Source organism: Artibeus jamaicensis, unplaced genomic scaffold, assembly GCF_021234435.1.
Source record: "Artibeus jamaicensis isolate MK-2021 breed Jamaican fruit bat unplaced genomic scaffold, CSHL_Jam_final contig_327, whole genome shotgun sequence".
Taxonomy (NCBI): Eukaryota; Metazoa; Chordata; class Mammalia; order Chiroptera; family Phyllostomidae; genus Artibeus; species Artibeus jamaicensis.
The window spans coordinates 47,363-71,820 of NW_026521772.1; the positions used below are offsets into that span (position 1 = coordinate 47,363).

At 41.2% G+C, this 24,458-nt stretch overlaps 1 protein-coding gene across 1 annotated transcript in view; it reads right to left on the reverse strand.

Moving 5' to 3' along the window:
• The window catches only part of LOC128627157 (uncharacterized), a 55,931-nt gene that overhangs the window by 22,608 nt on the left and 8,865 nt on the right, over positions 1-24,458 (reverse strand). The window contains exon 5 of the mRNA XM_053663710.1: positions 18,080-18,325. Coding sequence (XP_053519685.1) covers positions 18,080-18,325 — 246 coding nt within the window. The remainder of the gene's footprint in view (positions 1-18,079; positions 18,326-24,458) is intronic.

A 24,458-nucleotide genomic window follows, 5' to 3' on the forward strand; every position in this document is an offset into this window, starting at 1 on the left:
ACTGTCTCCCTGGGAGAACTAGCCCTTCTCCCTGGAAAACAAAGTACCATTTTTTAACTCAGTACCTGTAAACACTGATCATTTCCTTGGGAAAGAACTGGCTATTCTATTCCCAAGGAAAAACGATTAGTCAATCAAGTCACAGAAAGCCCTTGACATATAACCATTTTTTCAAATTATTAAAGAATATCCTCATTTTACAAGAGTTAATCCTCAAAGATTAAGTTCTCAAATAATTTGACAAACAGATGTCACTCATTACACTCTCCTTAGAAAATTTATATACATTCATATTTCTATCAATACTTCTTCTGGCACTTTACATACATCTACTTTAAAAAGAAAATCTTAAAAAAAATATATACAAGTCCATTGGCTTGAGGACAGCCTCAGCAAATTAAAACTGATAATGGCCTAAATACCTTGCTTATTCTACTCAAGTTTTTCTTCAACATTAGAATATTCAACATAAAACAAAAAATACTTTACCATCCAACCAGTCAGACAATTATAAAACGAGCTCATAATACTTTACAAGATCTTCTTAAAAACAAAAAGGGGAGTCATGAGTCCTCCCCCCCAAAATTTAATTTTACTGGCCATGTTTACCTATAATTTTCTAAATATTGATATATTGCTCTATACTCCAATTATAAAACATTTCCAGACAAAAGAGTCCAAGCCACCTTTATTTAAAAATCTACTAAGAGATGGCACTTGACAGGGCTCTGTGGAACTTTTAACTTGGGGAAGAGGGTATGCTTGTGTTTGCTTTCCAGAATGACTCTTAGAACTACAACGATGAAGATGAAGCCATATCACAGAAAAGGCTTCCCTGGCCACGACCCACCTACACCCATTAGACTCTCTTGATCCAGACTTCTCCAAGCTGTATGTCATCTCCCTGAAGTGGAATTCCAGCTAGCAGCCCTGGAGCGGTATTCAACATCACCTAAGAGAGACTTTTTCTACCAACTTGAAGGAACAAATTGATATATTACAGCTAGAACTACATTTAGAGCTATAACAGTTACAGGACATTCAACGCCTAACAGAGGAAGAAGTTCTTCAAACCCTCTGTGACAATTTTGACTAACTGAACCCCAAAACATTGGTTTGATGGACTCACTCTAAGAATGTGGGTCCTTGGAACCATTAATTATTTGTTAATTCTAATAACACTTTGTAACTTGTTCTTCCTAAAACTCTCTCGCCCTGAGTTCAGACACAAGGCCTTACTGCATATCTTTAAAATAACTTCCTAAAGCCTGTGTCAATACTCCCCATGCAATTTTAATAGGACCTATTTATACTGAACAACAAGGGTCTTCCTTTTATATTAATTGTTCTAATTGTACTTTAACTAATTACATTAATTCAGGACTACCCAAGAGTTTGACTACATTCATGATAGTTTTTCAGCCTTCGCATGTCATGATGCCTGTAATACTATCTGAAGATTGGTATACTAATACAGGTTTATATATACTAGAAAAAATAGATGGGTTAATAAGACCAAAAAGATTTGTAGCCGCTCTAATATTAGGAATTACTGCTTTAATCAGTATAATAACCTCTATTGCATTATCAACTACCGCTTTAGTACAAGAAGTACATACTGCACAACATGTTTAATCAGCTCTCTCACAATATTTCCCTTGCACTAATTCTGCAAGAAAAAACTGATAAGAAATTAGAAACTACAGTAAATGCCTTAGAAGATACGGTTATATATTTAGGTGACCAGATTCAAAATATAAAGACTCAAATGACTACTAGTTGTCATGCAGATTTTAAATGGATTTGTGTCACACCTTTGCCTTATGATCAAAATTCCACCACTTGGCCTCAGGTGAAAACTCATTTGCAAGGTATTTGGCACGATACTATGTTAGGACCTGATCTCAAAGGCCTACATACCAAAATTACAGAAATTAGTCAGGCATATTTAACTGCACCAGGTTCTGAAATTGCAGACAGAATCTGGAAGTCTATTCAAGAATCCATCAACCCTGTCATGCGGTGGTCTAGTTTAATACATATTGGAATCACTGGCTTAATTATTCTCATTTTAATCCTTGTTTTTCCAGTCGTCTTCCGAGTAATCCTCTCCTCCCTTCGAAAAACTACGTTGGAATTTCATCAATTTCGGCTAAAAAATAAAAAAGAGGGAAATGCCACGTCCACTGTTGGATCCCTCTCTCCGTGACAAGGTCCTGAGAGGGGGTGTAAGACTTCGAGGAAGCAGTTTCCAACCTGGTGGACGTGGCATGGAAGGCCCTGCAATACCTATTGTGATTGTGCTTGCTTTGGGAATCATGACCCTTTTTGCTTTAATCATTATGAATACCCTGGCAGTGATTCAGATAGTGTGCCTAGACCTTTCCCGGCTCAATGAACAGAATAATGATATCATACTAGAAACGTCAGGGAATATAGGTACAAAGAAACAACCAGAACAATCTGAGAATTCAAGCTTAATCAATACCAGATCATTGGAAAAACACCCAAGATAAGATACAATACTCTAGGAAATCAGGAGATGATCTCACTGCTTTCTTAGAGGGAATCAAAGTACAAAACATGTCTATAAAAGAACTCCTAGAGAAACTTAAAAGAAGTACCCTTGAAAGCCCCCTGCAACATAAGAATAGCCCCTCCTTTACCTTGAATAAGAATATAGATCAACTAGACAGGCAAAGAAATAACAAAAGCTAGTTAGTTATTACAAACTAAACAGTTACTAGGGAGTCAGAATTTATAGTACACAGAAAAACATTTTGGGCAAAAAAAAAAAAGGGTAGATAGCTAAGTTAGACATCACAAGGGCCTTATAATAAATTTCCTATTTTCTCTACTCAATCTAGCATATCCTTTTGCCCTATGACAAATTCTGAGAAACTTTAACATACAATAGGATACTTCTAATTGTCTGATTGATGGCTCTCCTAGTTAAAATAATCTTTGATCTTTATAACTAAATCTATGGGAACTTTCGTACTTTTACTGATTATCTTTGTATTGATTTTTTCTGCTTAAATGATCATGTTATACTGCAAATGTTAATCACTACCTAAAATGAAAATATAAAAGCCTGCTTGTACTTGCAATAAACGGAACAGAGCTTCACTGTCCTTTGAGGCGTGTTGTCGTCTGTTACCCAGCACCGACGCCTACCCTCACCTGTGGGACCCCCTGACCCGCTGCGACCGGACCGCGGCAGGTGGCGCCCGAACAGGGACCCTCAGGTAAGACCCCTTAAATTATTGTAGGCTGGGCTCTCACCGACCGGGTGCTGCAGACCCCCTGGTAGATAGACCAGGTAGTAAAGGGTGAGTAATCATGGGACATACAGAGTCCAAAGAAAGAGGTTTATTTATTGATATAACTAAGCATATGCTCCATAAGAGACAAGTAAATGTGTCAGGAAGACAGCTTAGAGATTTTTTTCATTTTGTTCAAAAATGTGCGCCCTGGTTCCTGGAGGAGGGATCAGTGAATCCAGAGACTTGGCAGCGACTTGGCCAAGATATGAAGACTTATTATACCCTTCATGGGCCCGAAAAGGTTCCAGTAGATGCTTTTCCCCTTTGGAATGTTTTAAAAGATAGGTTTGACCCCACTCATGAGGTTGCGTGCCTCGCTAAACAGGCGACCGAGGAGGAAAAACAGCCTTTGTGTGCGGCGGTAAAAAGAGCAACTTGTGAAAATCTAGCGCCTTCTGCCCCGCCGCCTGCTCTAGATGAGCATGAAAAGAGTGAGAGTGAGTCTGACTCCGACTCGGATAATGAACAGCCTGAGAAAAAGGAAGAGGTGCCACCTGATTATCAGGCTGAATTAGAAGAAGAAGCTGCTGGATATCATTCTGAAGATTTCGGCCCCTTGGCGTTAGCTGCGCTGCGAGACCGGAAAGTGAAAGTAAAAATAAAGTCTGTTCGGTCTCGGCAAGCGAAGCGTCTCCCTGATAAGATCGGGTTTCTGGGGGCCATGAGAGAGGCAAGGAGGCAGGGTGAGACCTTGAGTTGCTTCCCAGTGATTTTTCCAATGACTCCTCATGACCCCCCGCAGTGGGAACCTTTGCCGTTTAAGTTAATAAAGGAAATAAAAACGGCTGTTAAGGACTTTGGTCCTACTTCCCCTTATACTTTGCAGCTTGTAGATTCCATTGGTGCTGAGTGGATGACCCCTCATGATTGGCAACAAACAGCAAAATCATGTCTTAACTCTGGGCAATGTTTGCTGTGGAGAACAGAGTATGAAGACAATGCTAAAGCTAGTGTTAGAAGGGCATTCTCCCAGCCCTCAACAGAGAGACTTACAATGTCTATGTTATTAGGGACTGGAGAGTATGACTCTCCACAGGCTCAGTTATCTTTATCCAGGACCGCTTTAGAAAAAATATCAAAATTAGCTATTATAGCTTGGAGAAGATTACCCACTCCTGAGCTAGCTACTTCCTTTTTAAGCAACATTAAGCAGGGTCCAGAAGAGCCTTTTGAAAATTTTTTAGCAAAATTAGAGGAAGCGGTCTCCAAAGCTGTTCCCATGAAAGAAGCTGCAGAACTAGTTCTCAAACAATTGGCTTTTGAGAATGCTAACCAAACTTGCCAAGCACTATTAAGACCTGTTAGGCGGACAGGAACAGTGGGGGACTATGTGAAAGCTTGCATGGAAGCCTCCCCAGCATACATTCAAGGGGTGGCAATGGCTGCAGCCTTAAAAGGAAGAACTCACACCCAATTCTTACAAGACATAAGGTCTGGGGGACAGAAAAATAAAGGAAATTCCTTAGGAGCTGCTTGCTACTCCTGTGGCCAGCCAGGGCTTATAAAAAAGAATTGTCCCCGCAACAATCAGTCAACCAATACTGGAGGCTTGCTCCAGCAACCTCCCACGGGCCCTCGGCCCACGGCTGTATGCCCTAGGTGTATGAAAGGATTTCATTGGGCCAAGGACTGTCGCTCCAAGTTTCATAAGAATGGGCGGTTGTTGCCCCCACAGGGACAGGACAGAAACCAGGGGCAGCCTCCCTTGCCAAATAGGCCCCAAGTGACTCCACAAATGCAACAGCTCCAATTAACTGAACAGCCAAAAAAGGGAGTATGGGGGCTCCCCCAAGCCCCCGTTCCCAATTGGGGACAGCCACAGGAGACCAACTCAAACTCACCATATATGACCTGGCCCGAGCCTCCCCGGGGAGCGCAGGACTAGATCTTCCGTCTAATACACATGTTATCATTACCCCAGAATCAGAAGTAGTGTTAGTTGCTACTGGGATTTATGGACCCTTACCTCAAGGAACCACTGGTCTTATTATTGGAAGAAGTTCTGCCTCCAGAGCTGGGATTTCTGTCTTACCTGGAGTCATCGACAGTGACTTCCAAGGAGAAATTATGATCATGATAGGATCTCCAAGGAAGACTGTGCAAATATATCCAGGGCAACGAATTTGCACAGTTGCTTCTGCTTCCCTATTTTGCTTTGCCTAACCCTACCTTAAAGAGAGAGAGGGGAGCAGAAGGTTTTGGGTCCACCAATATAGTAGCTTGGGTGGCCCAATTGAGACAAAATCGACCTATGAGAAAGATTCTTATAGAAGGAGTCCCATTTGAAGGTCTGCTAGGTACAGGAGCAGATGTCTCCTGTATAGCTGGAAAAGATTGGCCTAACGCTTGGCCCACCACCACCAGTGGCTCAACACTAATAGGGTTAGGTATGGCCAATAATATAGCGAAAAGCAGTAGTATTTTGAAATGGCAAGATGGAAATAGTACAGGGCATTTTCAACCTTATATCATTCCATCACTGCCTTTTACTCTTTTGGAAAGAGATCTGTTAGAACAGATGGGAGCAGTTTTAAAGGTCCCGGAGAGTCAGGAGAGTACCCATGAAAAGAGGAATCCTTTTTTAGAATAATGGCCACTGTTCAATTAACAGCAGACCCGATAGTTTGGAAAGGAGAACAACCAGTATGGGTAGAGCAGTGGCCTCTTACTACCGAAAAGCTTAATGCAGCTGCAATGTTGGTCCAAGAACAGCTAGAAAAAGGACATATTGAACCCTCTACTAGCCCCTGGAATACTCCTATATTTGTAATAAAAAAGAAGTCAGGAAAATGGAGACTTTTACAGGATATGGGGGCCCTTCAACCTGGGCTCCCCTCCCCTGTTGCTATACCAAAAGGATATTCAATAATAGTAATTGACCTTCAAGACTGTTTTTTTACGATTCCATTAAGTCAAGCAGACAAGAAACGATTTGCTTTTAGTTTACCCTCTCCTAATTGACAAAGACCTTATCAAAGGTACCAATGGAAAGTTTTACCTCAAAGGATGAAAAACAGTCCGACCTTGTGTCAGAAATTTGTTGACACTGCCCTTCTTAAATTTAGACAATGTTGTGGTCAAATTTATTGTATCCATTATATAGATGATATCCTGATAGCAGGGGCTGATTCACTATTATTAAGAAAAGCTCTATTACATTTAATTGAAATGCTGCAGGATGCAGGGCTCACTGTTGCTCCTGACAAGATTCAAGAAAATCCTCCATTTAGTGATTTAGGTAGAGTCATAGATCCCCCAACTATTACTTCCCAAAAACTGGAAATTCGAAGAGACTGTTTGAAGACTCTTAATGATTTTCAAACGGTACTAGGAGACATTAACTGGATAAGGCCATTTTTAAAATTAACAACTGAGGAGCTATCGCCCCTCTTTAATATTCTAAGGGGTGATAGTCAGCCTAAATCCCCCAGACATCTTAGTCCTGAAGCAGAAGAAGCTCTCACAAAAGTAGATCAGGCACTGACTAATGCAAAGTTGTCTCAGGTAGATTATCATAAATCTTGGAGTCTTATTATTCTGAAAACTATATATTCTCCCACCGCCTGTCTCTGGCAAGAAGCACCCTTACTTAGAGTGGATTCATTTGTCTGTGACCCCTAAGAAAAACTTGCCATCCTATCCATACCTGGTTGCACAATTAATTTGGCTAGGAAGACAGAGAAGTAAGACTCTATTTGGAAGAGATGTCCATAATATCATCGTCCCTTATACTAGACAACAGTGTGACCAATTATATCAGTTGGAAGATCAATGGGCAATCTCACTCAGTAATTTTGCAGGGAACATTGACTACCATTTGCCAAAAGACCCTCCTTCTCCATTTTTGTAAAGAAGTGTCTATTATTTTTCTTCATTTATGCAAAAGCTCACCTTTAGCCCCGCCAGTGGTTAACATTTTTACTGATGGCTCAGCCAACGGAAGGGCTGCGATTATCGTGGAAGGTCAAGAAATAGTTCAAGAGACACAGGAAACCTCAGCTCAAAGGGCAGAGTTGGCTGCGGTCATTCTCGCCTTCCAAAAGGTGCCAGACAGATTTCATTGGTACACGGACTCATACTATATTAAAAGTTTATTTCCTGCTATAGAGACTGCCTTTATCTCATCTCGTTCCTCTATCCATGAAAAACCGAAATTGTTACAAAAGCTTATTCAAAAACGAGGAAACCCCTTCCATATTGGTCATATTAGAGGGCATTCAAACCTGCCAGGCCCCTTAAGTCAAGGAAACGACAGAGCAGATAAATTAACACAAAAGATTGTTGCTGGAATGCTGGGAAGATGGCGACGGAGTAAGATGCAGCGATACTAGCTCCTGTACTCATGGGTGAAAATCCTGGCAGATCTATAGAGAAACAGCACAATAAACCATCGGTTACCCAGCATTTATGAAATTAAAAGACCAGAGATTGTGACCGACGCTGAAACACCAGACGGCGGCAGAGTCAGCTACTGGAGCTGGGTCTCACTCGGCCCCTATGCTGCCGCCAGAGCAACAGGCCTGGGCGCCGGGGAGTCAGGTACGGAAGCTGGACACTCCAAGCCCCTGTGACGGTCCTGGGAGACAGAGGAGTCAGGAACCGGAGCGGGGACACCCTTGTGCCGATGCCATAGCTACCGGCCTGGGCAACGGAAGGGTGAGTTGCCCGAGCTGGGACACCAAAGGCTCCTGTGACGCCGCCATAGAGACAGGCCTGGACCCTGAGGAGCCAGCTACGGCAGCCGGGAAGCTCTCAAATCCTGTGCCACTGCCATAGCAACGGGACTGGACGCCAGGGAGTCAGGTACGGAAGCTGGGACTCTCCAAACCCCTGTGGCGCAGCAGAGGAGCCAGCTACGGGAGCCCGGAGGCTCTCAAATCGTGTCGCTGCCATAGCGACAGGACTGGACGCCTGGGAGTCAGGTACGGAAGCCGGGACACTCCAAACTTCTGAGACAGCTCTGGGTGGCAGAGGATCCCTCTACGGGAACTGGGACTGTCTCAGCCCCTGTTCTGCTGCCATAGCGACAGGACTGGACACTGGGGAATCAGGTACGGGAGTTGGGACTTTCTAAGCCTCTGTGCCACTGCCATAGAGACAGGACTGGACGCCAGGGAGTCAGGTACAGAAACCGGGACACTCCAAGCCCCTGTGACGGCCCTGGGTGGCAGAGAGAGCCAGATACGGGAGCCGGGACATTCCCAGCCTCTGTGCCACTGCCGTAGTAACGGGCCTGGGTGCTTGAGGAGGCGGCTACTAGAGCCGGGACATTCAGCAGTGGTAGGGGACCAACGCAGGGACCAGCACGAGGACCAGCATGAGTGTAGGTGGAGACTAAGAACATCAAGAAACTTCAAGGAGTCTGCACCACTGAACTTCACAAGGATCATACCACAGAAGTTTACACCATAAAACCAGTGTTTCAGAACAGATCAATTTTGGAAGCAGAGACTAACAAGAAGAGTCTCAAACAATGGGAAGACAAAGAAACAATCCCCAAATGAAAGAAAAAGCAGAAACTTCAGAAAGAATGTTAGATGAAATAGACGCTGATCAACTATCAGACAGTGAATTCAAAGCACTGGTTATTACGAAGTTCAAAGAGCTCACAGTGAACTACCAGAAACTACAGGGGAACTACAATGATCTCTCTGCAAACTACAGCAACATCAAAAAAAAAAAATGGAAACTATCAGCAAGAGACAAGAGGAAATGAAGAATACAATTTCCGAATTGAAGTACACAGTAGAAAGTGTCCAAAGTAGGATAGATGAAGCGGAGGATAGGATTAGTGAGTTGGAGGACAAGGTAGAAAGCATCTCACAGAAAGAGCAAGAAAATGAAAAGAGGCTCAGAAAGAATGAAGAGGGATTAAGAGAAATGCAAGACAATATGAAACGTAATAATATCCGAATAATAGGAATACCAGAAGGAGAAGAAGAAGAAGAACAAGGGATAGAAAACGTATTTGAACGAGTAATGAGAGAAAATTTTCCTAATTGGATAAGAGAAAAAGTCACACAAATCCAGGAATCACAGAGAGTCCCAACCAAGAGGAACCCAAGGAGGCCCACTTCAAGACACATCATCATCAAAATGGCAAAATTCCAAGACAAAGAGAGAATCTTAAAGGCAGCAAGGGAGAAAAAAGAAATAACATACAAGGGAGCCCCAATAAGGTTAGCTACCGACTTCTCAATGGAAACACTTCAAGCAAGAAGAGAATGGCAAGAAATATTTCAAGTAATGAGAACCAGAGGCCTACAACCAAGGCTACTTTACCCAGCAAGGCTCTCAATCAAGATAGATGGCCAAATAAAGAGCTTCCAAGACAAAAGAAGTCTAAAAGAATATGCCTCCACCAAACCAGCTCTACAAGAAATACTAAAAGGACTGCTTTAAGGGAAGGAAGGATAAGAGGGAGACAGAGAGGAACACAGGTACAAAAATGGCAATGAATAAGTACCTATCAATAATAACCTTAAATGTAAATGGATTAAATTCTCCAATCAAAAGACACAGAGTAGCTCAATGGATAAGAAAGCATGACCCACACATATGCTGCCTACAAGAGACTCACCTCAGGACAAAAGACCATCACAGACTAAAAGTGAAAGGCTGGAAACAAGTTTTCCAAGCAAACGGACAAGAAAAAAAAGCTGGGGTAGCAATTCTCATATCAGACAAAATAGACTTCAAAAAAAAAAAGGCTATAAAGAGAGACCCAGAAGGTCATTTCATTATACTCAAGGGAGGAACCACCAAGAAGACATTAACATTGTAAACATATATGCACCAAACATAGGGGCACCCAAATATATCAAGAAAATCTTAGAGGACTTCAAGAAAGATATTGACAGCAACACAATCATAGTAGGGGATTTGAACACCCCACTATCAAAAATGGACAGATCTTCCAGACAAATGATCAACAAAGATATTGTGGCATTAAACAACACCCTAGATGAAATGGACTTAACTGATATATATAGAGCCCTTCATCCCAAAGAAGCTAAATACACATTCTTTTCAAATGCACATGGAACATTTTCAAAGATAGACCACATGATAGGACACAAAACGAGCCTCAAAAAATTCAAGAAAATGGAAATCATACCAAGCATCTTCTCTGACCACAAGGGACTGAAATTAGAAACCAACCCCAAAGAAAAAAACCCAAAGCACCCAAAAACATGGAGACTGAATGGTATGCTATTAAACAACGAATGGGTCAAGAATGAAATTAGGGAAGAAATCAAAACATTTCTGGAAACAAATGAAAATGATCTCACAACAACCCAAAACTTATGGGACACAGCGAAGGCAGTCCTGAGAGGGAAGTTTATAGCAATACAGGCCTACCTAAAGAAAATAGAAACATTTCAAACAAACAACCTAACCCTACGCCTGCAAGAACTCGAGGAACAACAACAAAGACAGCCCAGAGCAAGCAGAAGGAAGGAAATAACCAAGATTAGAGCAGAATTAAATGACATAGAAACTAAAAGCACAATTTTAAGGATCAATGAATCCAGGAGTTGGTTCTTTGAGAAGATAAACAAAATAGACAAGCCTTTAAGTAGGCTCATCAAGAAAAGAAGAGAGAGGACACAAATAAACACAATCAGAAATGAAAGAGGAGAGATTACAACTGATACCACAGAAATAGAAGAGATTGTAAGAAATTACTATGAAGAACTGTATGCCAAGAAATTTGAAAACCTAGGGGAAATGGACACATTTCTAGAAAAATACAATCTTCCAAAACTCAGTGAAAAAGAAGCAAAAAATCTAAATACACCAATAACAGCAAAAGAAGTTGAAGCAGTAATCAAAAAACTCCCATCACACAAAATCCCCGGACCAGATGGTTTCACAGGAGAATTCTACAAAGCATTTAAGGAAGAGCTAACCCCTATTCTCCACAGACTATTCCAAAAAATCCAGAAGGATGGAAAACTCCCAAATTCTTTTTATGAAGCCAGCATCATCTTAATTCCAAAACCAGATAGAGACACAACAAAGAAAGAAAACTTCAGGCCAATATCACTGATGAACATAGATGCTAAAATCCTCAACAAAATATTGGCAAATCGCATCCAACAATATATCAGAAAGATCATACACCATGATCAAGTAGGATTCATCCCAGGGATGCAAGGATGGTTCAATATTCGCAAATCAGTAAATGTAATACATCACATAAACAAAAGCAAAGACAAAAATCACATGATCATATCAATAGATGCGGAAAAAGCTTTTGATAAGGTACAACACCCATTTATGATAAAAACACTCAGCAAAGTGGGAATACAGGGAGCATTTCTCAAAATAATAAAGGCCATATATGAGAGACCTACAGCCAATATCATACTCAATGGGAAAAAACTAAAAGCTTTTCCACTAAGATCAGGAACAAGACAAGGTTGTCCACTTTCACCACTTCTATTCAATATAGTATTGGAAGTTTTAGCCACAGCGATCAGGCAAGAAAAGGAAATAAAAGGCATCCAAATAGGAAAGGAGGAAGCAAAACTGTCACTGTTTGCAGATGACATGATAGTGTACATGGAAAATCCTATAGACTCTACCCAAAAACTGCTCAAACTAATTAATGAGTTTGGCAAAACAGCTGGTTACAAAGTCAATATCCAGAAATCAAAGGCATTTTTGTATACCAACAGTGAATCAGCAGAAGCAGAAATAAAGAGAAAAATCCCATTTGATATAGCAAAAAGAAAAATAAAATATCTGGGAATAAACCTAACTAAGGAGGTAAAAAACCTGTATGCAGAAAACTACACAGCCCTGAAGAAAGAAATCAAGGAAGACACAAACAAATGGAAACATATACCTTGTTCATGGATTGGAAGAATTAAAACATCATCAAAATGTCCATACTACCCAAAGCAATATACAGATTCAATGCAATACCTATTAAAGTACCAATGGCATATTTCACAGACATAGAACAAACACTTCGAAAATTTATATGGAACCATAAACGAGCCCGAATAGCAGCTGCACTTTTGAGAAAGAAGAACAAAGTAGGGGGGATCACAATACCTGATATCAAACTGTATTACAAGGCCACTGTAATCACAACAGCATGGTACTGGCATAAAAACAGGCTCATAGACCAATGGAACAGAACAGAGAGCCCAGAAATCAACCCAACTCTCTACAGTCAATTAATATTCGACAAAGGGGGCAGTAACATAAAATGGAGTAAAGATAGCCTCTTCAACAAATGGTGTTGGGAGAACTGGACAGCTACATGCAAAAAAATGAAACTTGAGCATAGACTTACACCATACACCAAAATAAATTCAAGGTGGATAAAAGACTTAAATGTAAGTCATAACACCATTAAAGTCCTAGAGGAGAACATTGGCAAGAAAATCTCAGATATTTCACGCAGCAACTTCTTTACTGATATGTCCCCTAGAGTAAGGAATGTAAAGGAAAGAATAAACAAATGGGATCTCATCAAAATAAAAAGCTTCTGCATTGCTAAAGAAAACAGTATTAAATTAGCAAGACAACCAACTGTATGGGAAAACATATTTGCCAATGATACCTCGGACAAAGGTTTAATCTCTAAAATATACAAAGAACTTACACGACTCCACTCTAAGAAGACACCCAACCCAATTAAAAAATGGGAAAAGGACTTGAGCAAACACTTCTCCAAGGAGGACATACAGAACATTCAGAGACACATGAAGAGATGCTCAATATCATTAGCTATCAGAGAGATGCAAATTAAAACCACAATGAGATACCACTTTACACCAGTCAGGATGGCTATCATAAACAAAGCAACAAACAACAAATGTTGGAGAGGGTGTGGGGAAAAGGGGTCCTTAGTTCACTGTTGGTGGGAGTGCAGACTGGTACAACCATTATGGAAAACAGTATGGAATTTTCTCAGAAAAATAAAAATCGACCTTCCTTTTGACCCAGCAATCCCACTGCTGGGATTATATCCTAAGAATCCTAAAACATCAATATCAAAGAACCTATGCACCACAATGTTCATAGCAGCACAATTTACAATAGCCAAGAGTTTGAAGCAACCTAGGTGCCCATCAGTAAATGAATGGATCCAAAAATTGTGGTACATATACACAATGGAATTCTATGCTGCAGAGAGAAAGAAGGAGTTACTACCCTTTGCAACAACATGGAGGGAACTGGAAAGCATTATGCTGAGTGAAATAAGCCAGGGGTTGAAAGACAAATACCATATGATCTCACCTTTAACAGGAAGCTAAACAACAAAACAAACAAGCAAGCAGAAAAGCAAAACAAAACAAAACAAAGACACTGAAATAGAGAACAAGGGGATAGTGACCAGAGGGGAGAAGGAAGGGAAGTTAAGGGGAAAATGGGGGAGGGATTTGGAGGAACAAATAGGAAAAACACAGGGACGAGAACTAAGGGGGGTGGAAATGGGAGGGAGGTGGGGAGCAAGGGACGGAGGAGGCTGGGATGGGAAAAATAGACAAAAAACTGTACTTGAAAAATAACTAACTAAAAAAAAAAAGATTGTTGCTGTTGCTCTCCAAGAAGCACAGACTTCCCATGCATTGCATCATCAGAATGCTACTGCTCTAAGGTTACAATTTCATCTAAGTAGAGAGCAGGCCAGGCAAATAGTGAGAGAATGCTCTTCGTGTGTGACACATATCCCGGCTCAATCTGAAGGGGTTAATCCGAGGGGGCTAAAACCTAACTCTATTTGGCAAATGGATGTTACCCACATCCCTGAATTTGGCACACTGGGTTACGTTCATGTAATAATAGATACTTATTCTCATGTGATCTTTGCCACTGCTAGAACAGGAGAAGCAGTAAAAGATGTCATTCAACATGTAATTCAAGCCTTTGCTTATATAGGTCAACCAGCAGAAATAAAAACTGATAATGCTCCCACATATACTGCAAAATCATTTAAAGATTTTTGCAACAAATTTCAAATTTGTCATAAAACAGGAATCCCTTATAACCCCCAAGGGCAAGGGATTGTTGAAAGAGCCCATCAAACCCTTAAAATTCAAACTGAAAAATTAAAGACTGGAGATAAGCAATCTCATCTGTCTCCTCATCACATTTTAAATCATGCCTTATTCGTCATTAATCGTTTGAATGCTAATGAACAAGGTTTAACCCCAATGATGAGACATTGGGGAGTTCAAAATGTGCCTAAAGAATGGGTAAAATGGAAAGACTCCATTACGGAAGAATGGAAAGGACCTGATATTTTATTAACAAGGGGGCGAGGATACGCCTGTGTTTTTCCACAGGACGCAGAAGTACCCGTATGGATCCCGGAAAGACTCATCCGGAGGGATAAAGAAGCGACAGATGCCACCCTTAAAACCTCCTACACTTAATCCTATCCTTGAAGAAGAAGAACCTGAGAGTCTGGTCCCTCAGATGTCTCGCCTGCAGCTTGCTCCTCCACCACAATACCCATCCACTCCTCGACCATCTCGGCGCACTCAAGAAAGCGACCTACCCACCTGGGGTCAGATTAAGAAGTTGTGCCACGAGGGACAATGGGTAGCTGATACTGTAGCTAATACTACAGGAAAGCCTACCACCCCAGAAACATCTCTGCTCGCTATAGTAACACTCCTGTCTCTCCAGGGAGTAGCAGCAGAGTCTCTTCATCAGACCTATTGGGCATATAGCCCTAGTCCTCCCCTCTCTCACCCAGCAGTCTGGGGGGAAAACCAACCTAAGCTATACACTAACAACACTGAACTTCTCGGAGGAATTCCCGATACCTTAACTGCCCACACTACTGCTGCTAAGAATTTCACCTTCGAAGGATGTGCAGATGATGCCCCTCTGTGTTTCTCGACCTCTGGCCCCCCTCCTTCCGGGTGCCTACCTATTAACTGTACAACTGTTGTTACTGACTCTCCCTCCAGTTTAACAGACTATAGCCGTTCTCTTTGGGGACTTAATATAGTCACCCTTGGTCATTATAATTATAATGATACTTATAAAAATAATACTTCCCTCCCTAAGGCTATAGATTCATGTCTAACTGATTATCCAGAAACAGATATATACTAGAAAAATACTGATCTCAATTCAGGATTTCCAAGATGGCTAGTTTGCGGGTTTCCAGGAACTAACTTAACTATTTTTGATTATTCAATCTCCTCTCCTTATTATAATTATACCTCTTACCTACTGAATTCTACTCACAAGTTTTTTCTTAACAACACAAGAACTTTTAATCCTCATGAACCCTTGAGCCGCTATTACTCCCCAGGATGGGTCGCCCCTATTTATGTAACTAATTCCACAAGTCATTCTCGATCCTCCATTTATCCAGACTTATACAAATTGTTTGCAGCCACCAATATGGTTATTTTTGATAGACCTACTAGTAATGTTTCAACTATTTATAGTATTAGAGCATGTGTTAATACCCCTCATGCAATCTTAATCGGATCTCTTCATACAAAGCAACGGGGCTCCTCTTTTTATATTAACTGTTCTAATTGTATTCTAACCAACTGTATTGATCCTGGGCTTCCCAAAAACCTAACCACATTTCTCACAGTTTTTCAACCCTCGCATGTCCTGATGCCTGTAGTACTATCTGGAGATTGGTATGCTGATACAGGTTTATATATACTAGAAAAAATAGATGGGTTAATAAGACCAAAAAGATTTGTAGCCGCTCTAATATTAGGAATGACTGCTTTAATCAGTATAATAACCTCTATTGCATTATCAACTACCGCTTTAGTACAAGAAGTACATACTGCACAACATGTTAATCAGCTCTCTCACAATATTTCCCTTGCACTAATTCTGCAAGAAAAAACTGATAAGAAATTAGAAACTAGAGTAAATGCCTTAGAAGATACGGTTATATATTTAGGTGACCAGATTCAAAATATAAAGACTCAAATGACTACTAGTTGTCATGCAGATTTTAAATGGATTTGTGTCACACCTTTGCCTTATAATCAAAATTTCACCACTTGGCCTCAGGTGAAAACTCATTTGCAAGGTATTTGGCACGATACTATGTTAGGACCTGATCTCAAAGGCCTACATACCAAAATTACAGAATTAGTCAGGCATATTTAACTGCACCAGGTTCTGAAACTGCAGACAGAATCTGGAAGTCTATTCAAGAATCCATCAACCCTGTCATGCAGTGGTCTAGTTTAATACATATTGGAATCACTGGCTTAATTATTCTAATCTTAATCCTTGTTTTTCCAGTCGTCTTCCGAGTAATCCTCTCCTCCCTTCGAAAAACTACGTTGGAATTTCATCAATTTCGGCTAAAAAATAAAAAAGAGGGAAATACCACGTCCACTGCCGCGTCCACTGTTGGATCCCTCTCTCCGTGACAAGGTCCTGAGAGGGGGTGTTAAGACTTCAAGGAAGCAGTTTCCAACCTGGTGGACGTGGCATGGAAGGCCCTGCAGTACCTATTGTGATTGTGCTTGCTTTGGGAATCATGACCCTTTTTGCTTTAATCATTAGGAATACCCTGGCAGTGATTCAGATAGTGTGCCTAGACCTTTCCCGGCTCAATGAACAGAATAATGATATCATACTAGAAACGTCAGGGAATATAGGTACAAAGAAACAACCAGAACAATCTGAGAATTCAAGCTTAATCAATAACAGATCATTGGAAAAACACCCAAGATAAGATACAATACTCTAGGAAATCAGGAGATGATCTCACTGCTTTCTTAGAGGGAATCAAAGTACAAAACATGTCTATAAAAGAACTCCTAGAGAAACTTAAAAGAAGTACCCTTGAAAGCCCCCTGCAACATAAGAATAGCCCCTCCTTTACCTTGAATAAGAATATAGATCAACTAGACAGGCAAAGAAATAACAAAAGCTAGTTAGATATTACAAACTAAACAGTTACTAGGGAGTCAGAATTTATAGTACACAGAAAAACATTTTGGGCAAAAAAAAAAAAAAAGGGTAGATAGCTAAGTTAGACATCACAAGGGCCTTATAATAAATTTCCTATTTTCTCTACTCAATCTAGCGTATCCTTTTGCCCTATGACAAATTCTGAGAAACTTTAACATACAATAGGATACTTCTAATTGTCTGATTAATGGCTCTCCTAGTTAAAATAATCTTTGATCTTTATAACTAAATGTATGGGAACTTTCGTACTTTTACTGATTACCTTTGTATTGATTTTTTTCTGCTCAAATGATCATGTTATACTGCAAATGTTAATCACTACCTAAAATGAAAATATAAAAGCCTGCTTGTACTTGCAATAAACGGAACAGAGCTTCACTGTCCTTTGAGGCGTGTTGTCGTCTGTTACCCAGCACCGACGCCTACCCTCACCTGTGGGACCCCTTGACCTGCTGCGGCCGGACTGGGGCAGTTGAGCAGTGAGTCTCCAAGTTTGTTGGGAGCGCAAATCGATGCTAATTTTTGCAGTGCCTCCTAACTCTAACAACTTGCACTGGGTCTTCACGATTATCAGTTTCATGGATGCATAGTGTTTATTTCTCCAATTTTATTTTAAATTATGCCTCACAAATATCCATTTGCTGTTCTTCTTTAGGATTACATTCATACGTCTGTGTGTATTTATCTTCTGCCTAGTGCACAGGCATGTGTGTTGTTTTCTTCCAGAGTTATACTCTGGGGTTTGTTTTCATCTCTAATGTGAAGAAAGGCCAGACTCTGCCTACAGGATTCTGATGATCGACGCGCACACTGACCTGCCTGCCCAGTTCGGGCATGTGGAGAAGGCCCTGGCCCTCGGCAGCCTGGGAGCAGGCTGGCGGCATCCACGGGATCGGTCACGGCAGCGCCTCCGCAGACCACCTGCAGCTGCTTCGCTGCCTCTGTGCAGGGTGAGAACTCCTTCTCCACTCTTCCACGACCGGCGTGGGAGGCAGCACATTCCATGAGCAGCAGACGAGTGCCTCTCGCCCAGGCACTGGTGACTTTAGAGACAGCTCCAGCTGAATGTTGGAATGCACATAATGCACGCGTAAGTACACACTGAATTAAATTTTTAAACATTCAATACTTTGTTATTTAAAAACATCAAAATAAAATCAATACAAAGTTCTAAAGCTCAGGTCTTTTTTTTCCCCTCTTCTTGCACATTTGCCACAAGAACCTGGGTCAAACAGAAAAATGAGAGACAGAGAATCTGTTTTTCTCCTGGCGACTCATAACGAACACACAGGGAGCTGTGCTCAGGGTCCTAGGGCTGACGCCATGACAGCAGCAATGGCGTGTTGGCTTTTGCACAAGCTGCCCCATTGCCCTCAGGAATAAAAGCCGTGTGCCACATCACAAGAAGGACCGCAGGGACACACACTGTTGTGATGCTTCTACCCTTCTCATCAGAACGTCTGCTCGGGTCTCTGTCTCACACACACACACACACACAGACACACACACATCCTCAGAACAACAGGTGCAGACAAAGGTGAGTTCAGCGTGAACCGTTTTCCCCAATACAACCTTAGGGCACACCCAAGCCCCTACTGCCCGACCCGAAAGGAAAGCTGCATTGGTGAGGGCCTGCATCCACAGACTTACCACTTCCACGCGCCGCTGTGTTCTAAGGCCCCAAATGAAACAACTGGGGGCGTGCAGGGGTGGGAGTTGTCAGGAGTCCCACCAAGATGCAGAGCCCCTGAGTGCGGGAGCAGGAGCATCCCACCCCACAGGTACAGGTGGAGGGTCGGTCTCTATTTGGAGGGGAAGTGTGAGGTTGTTCATTGATCCTCAAAGAGAAACATGTTTTAAAGCAGTTCATTTCCCTTCTGTTATCATCAAAACCCAAGTTGAAATGGGAATTTCTCACTCCTCTCCAGGTGCGAAATTATAATGATATTAAAAATGTTCCTGGATGCTGGGAAGATGGTGACGGAGTAGGATGGAGCTGATACTAGCTCCTATACTCAAGGGTGAAAATCCTGGCAGATCTATAGAGAAACAGCACAATAAACCATTGGTTACCCAGCATTTTTGAAATTAAAAGACCAGAGATTGTGACCGACGCTGAAACACCAGACGGCGGCAGAGTCAGCTACTGGAGCTGGGACACATGCGGCCCCTGTGCTGCTGCCAGAGCAACAGGCCTGGGAGCCGGGGAGTCAGGTATGGGAGCCGGACACTCCAAGCCCCTGTGAAGGTCCTCGGCGACAAAGGAGTCAGGAACCTGAGCTGGGACATTCTTGGCCCCTGTGCCGATGCCATAGCTACCAGCCTGAGCAAGAGAAGAGTCAGTTGCAGGAGCTGGGACACCGGAGGCCCCTGTGACACTGCCATAGAGATGGGCCTGGGCGCCATGGAGCCAGCTACGGGAACCGGGACATTCTCAGCCCTTGTGCCGCTGCCATAGGGACGGGACTGGATGCCGGGGAGTCAGGTACGGAAGCCGGGACACTCCAAACCCCTGTGACGGTCCAGGGCAGCAGCAGAGGAGTCAGCTACGGGAGCCGGGACATTCTTGGCCCCTGTGCCGCTGTCGTAGTAACATGCCTGGGAGCTTGAGGAGGCAGCTACTAGAGCCCGGACATTCAGCGGTGGTAGGCGACCAACGCAGGGATCAGCGTGAGGACCAGCGTGAGAATAGATGGAGACAGAGAACATCAAGAAACTTCAAGGAGTCCGCACCACTGAACTTCACAAGGATCATACCACAGAAGTTTACACCATAAAACCAGGCTTTCAGAACAGATCAATTTTAGAAGCAGAGGCTAACAAGAAAAGTCTCAAACAATGGGAAGACAAAGAAACAATCCCCAAATGAAAGAAAAAGCAGAAACTTCAGAAAGAATGTTAGATGGAATAGAGGCTAATCAACTATCAGATAGTGAATTCAAAGCACTGGTTATTACGAAGTTCAAAGAGCTCACAGTGAACTACCAGAAACTACAGGGGAACTACAATGATCTCTCTGCAAACTACATCAACATGAAAAAGGAAATGGAAGCTATCAGCAAGGGACAAGAAGAAATGAAGAATACAATTTCTGAATTGAAGAACACAGTGGAAAGTTTCAAAAGTAGGATAGATGAAGTGGAGGATAGGATTAGTGAGTTGGAGGACAAGGTGGAAAGCATCTCACAGAAAGAGCAAGAAAATGAAAAGAGGCTCAGAAAGAATGAAGAGGGATTAAGAGAAATGCAGGACAATATGAAACATAGTAATATCCAAATAATAGGAATACCAGAAGGAGAACGAGAACCAGGGATAGAAAATGTATTTGAATGAGTAATGAGAGAAAATTTCCCTAATTTGATAAGAAAAAAAGTCACACAAATCCAGGAATCACAGAGAGTCCCAATCAAGAGGAACCCAAGGAGGCCCACTTCAAGACACATCATCATCAAAATGGCAAAATTCCAAGACAGAGACAATCTTAAGGGCAGCAAGGGAGAAAAAAGAAATAACATACAAGGGAGCCCCAATAAGGTTAGCTACTGACTTCTCAATGGAAACACTCCAAGCAAGAAGAGAATGGCAAGAAATATTTCAAGTAATGAGAACCAGAGGCCTACAACCAAGGCTACTTTACCCAGCAAGGCTCTCAATCAAGATAGATGGCCAAATAAAGAGCTTCCAAGACAAAAGAAGCCTAAAAGAATACGCCTCCACCAAACCCGCTCTACAAGAAATACTAAAAGGACTGCTTTAAGGGAAGGAAGGATAAGAGGGAGACAGAGAGGAACACAGGTACAAAAATGGCAATGAATAAGTACCTATCAATAATAACCTTAAACGTAAATGGATTAAATGCTCCAATCAAAAGACACAGAATAGCTCAATGGATAAGAAAGCATGACCCACACATATGCTGCCTACAAGAGACCCACCTCAGGACAAAAGACCATCACAGACTAAAAGTGAAAGGCTGGAAACAAGTTTTCCAAGCAAATGGACAAGAAAAAAAAAGCTGGGGTAGCAATTCTCATATCGGACAAAATAGACTTCAAAAAAAGGGCCATAAAGAGAGACCCAGAAGGTCACTTCATTATACTCAAGGGAAGAATCCATCAAGAAGACATTAACATTGTAAACATATATGCACCAAACATAGGGGCACCCAAATATATCAAGAAAATCTTAGAGGACTTCAAGAAAGATATTGACAGCAACACAATTATAGTAGGGGATTTTAACACCCTACTATCAAAAATGGACAGATCTTCCAAACAAATTATCAACAAAGATATTGTGGCATTAAACACCACCCTAGATGAAATGGACTTAACTGATATATATAGAGCCCTTCATCCCAAAGAAGCTAAATACACATTCTTTTCAAATGCACATGGAACATTTTCAAAGATACACCACATGATAGGACACAAAACGAGCCTCAAAAAATTCAAGAAAATTGAAATCATACCAAGCATCTTCTCTGACCACAAGGGACTGAAACTGGAAACCAACCCCAAAGAAAAAAACCCAAAGCACCCAAAATCATGGAGACTGAATGGTATGCTATTAAACAAAGAATGGGTCAAGAATGAAATTAGGGAAGAAATCAAAACGTTTCTGGAAACAAATGAAAATGATCTCACAACAACCCAAAACTTATGGGACACAGCGAAGGCAGTCCTGAGAGGGAAATTTATAGAAATGCAGGCCTACCTAGCCCTGGCTGGTGTAGCTCAGTGGATTGAGCTCGGGCCTGGGAACCAAGCAACCACGGTTCAATTCCCAGTCAGGGCACATGCCTGGGTTGCAGGCTAGTTCCCAGCAGGGGACACATGGGAGGCAACCATACATTGATATTTCTCTCCCTCTCTCCTTCCCTTCCCCTCTAAAGATAAATAAAATATTAAAAAAAAGAAATACAGGCCTACCTAAAGAAGATAGAAACATTTCAAACAAACAACCTAACCCTATGCCTGCAAGAACTTGAGGAACAACAACAAAGACAGCCCAGAGCAAGCAGAAGGAAGGAAATAACCAAGATTAGAGCAGAATTAAATGACATAGAGACTAAAAGCACAATTCTAAGGATCAATGAATCCAGGAGTTGGTTCTTTGAGAAGATAAACAAAATAGACAAGCCTTTAAGTAAGCTCATCAAGAAAAGAAGAGAGAAGACACAAATAAACACAATCAGAAATGAAAGAGAAGAGATTACAACTGATACCACAGAAATAGAAGGGATTGTAAGAAATTACTATGAAGAACTGTATGCCAAGAAATTTGAAAACCTAGGGGAAATGGACACATTTCTAGAAAAATACAATCTTCCAAAACTCAGTGAAAAAGAAGCAGAAAATCTAAATACACCAATAACAGCAAAAGAAATTGAGGCAGTAATCAAAAAACTCCCATCACACAAAAGCCCTGGACCAGATGGTTTCACAGGAGAATTCTACAAAGCATTTAAGGAAGAGCTAACCCCTATTCTCCACAGACTATTCCAAAAAATCCAGAAGGATGGAAAACTCCCAAATTCTTTTTATGAAGCCAGCATCATCTTAATTCCAAAACCAGATAGAGACACAACAAAGAAAGAAAACTTCAGGCCAATATCGCTGATGAACATAGATGCTAAAATCCTCAACAAAATATTGGCAAATCGCATCCAACAATATATCAAAAAGATCATACACCAAGACCAAGTGGGATTCATCCCAGGGATGCAAGGATGGTTCAACATTCGCAAAACAGTAAATGTAATACATCACATAAACAAAAGCAAAGACAAAAATCACATGATCATATCAATAGATGCGGAAAAAGCTTTCGATAAGGTACAACACCCATTTATGATAAAAACACTCAGCAAAGTGGGAATACAGGGAGCATTTCTCAAAATAATAAAGGCCATATATGAGAGACCTACAGCCAATATCATACTCAATGGGAAAAAACTAAAAGCTTTCCACTAAGATCAGGAACAAGACAAGGATGTCCACTTTCACCACTTCTATTCAATATAGTATTGGAAGTTTTAGCCACAGCGATCAGGCAAGAAAAGGAAATAAAAGGCATCCAAATAGGAAAGGAGGAAGCAAAACTGTCACTGTTTGCAGATGACATGATAGTGTACATGGAAAATCCTATAGACTCTACCCAAAAACTGCTCAAACTAATTAATGAATTTGGCAAAACAGCTGGTTACAAAGTCAATATCCAGAAATCAAAGGCATTTTTGTATACCAACAGTGAATCAGCAGAAGCAGGAATCAAGGAAAAAATCCCATTCGATACAGCAAAAAGAAAAATAAAATATCTGGGAATAAACCTAACTAAGGAGGTAAAAAACCTGTATGCAGAAAACTACACAGCCCTGAAGAAAGAAATCAAGGAAGACACAAACAAATGGAAACATATACCGTGTTCATGGATTGGAAGAATTAACATCATCAAAATGTCCATACTACCCAAAGCAATATAGATTCAATGCAATACCTATTAAAGCACCAATGGCATATTTCACAGACATAGAACAAACACTTCGAAAATTTATATGGAACCATAAACAAGCCCGAATAGCAGCTGCACTTTTGAGAAAGAAGAACAAAGTAGGAGGGATCACAATACCTGATATCAAACTGTATTACAAGGCCACTGTAATCACAACAGCATGGTACTGGCATAAAAACAGGCACATAGACCAATGGAACAGAACAGAGAGCCCAGAAATTGACCCAACTCTCTATAGTCAATTAATATTTGACAAAGGGGGCAGTAACATAAAATGGAGTAAAGATAGCCTCTTCAACAAATGGTGCTGGGAGAACTGGACAACTACGTGCAAAAAAATGAAACTTGAGCACCAACTTACACCATATACCAAAATAAATTCAAGATGGATAAAAGACTTAAATATAAGCCATGACACCATTAAAGTCCTAGAAGAGAACATCGGCAAGAAAATCTCAGATATTTCATGGAGCAACTTTTTTACTGATATGTCCCCTAGAGCAAGGAATATAAAGGAAAGAATAAACAAATGGGATCTCATCAAAATAAAAAACTTCTGCATGGCTAAAGAAAACAGTATTAAATTAGCAAGACAACCAACTGTATGGGAAAACATATTTGCCAATGATACCTCAGACAAAGGTTTAATCTCCAAAATATATAAAGAACTTACACGACTCC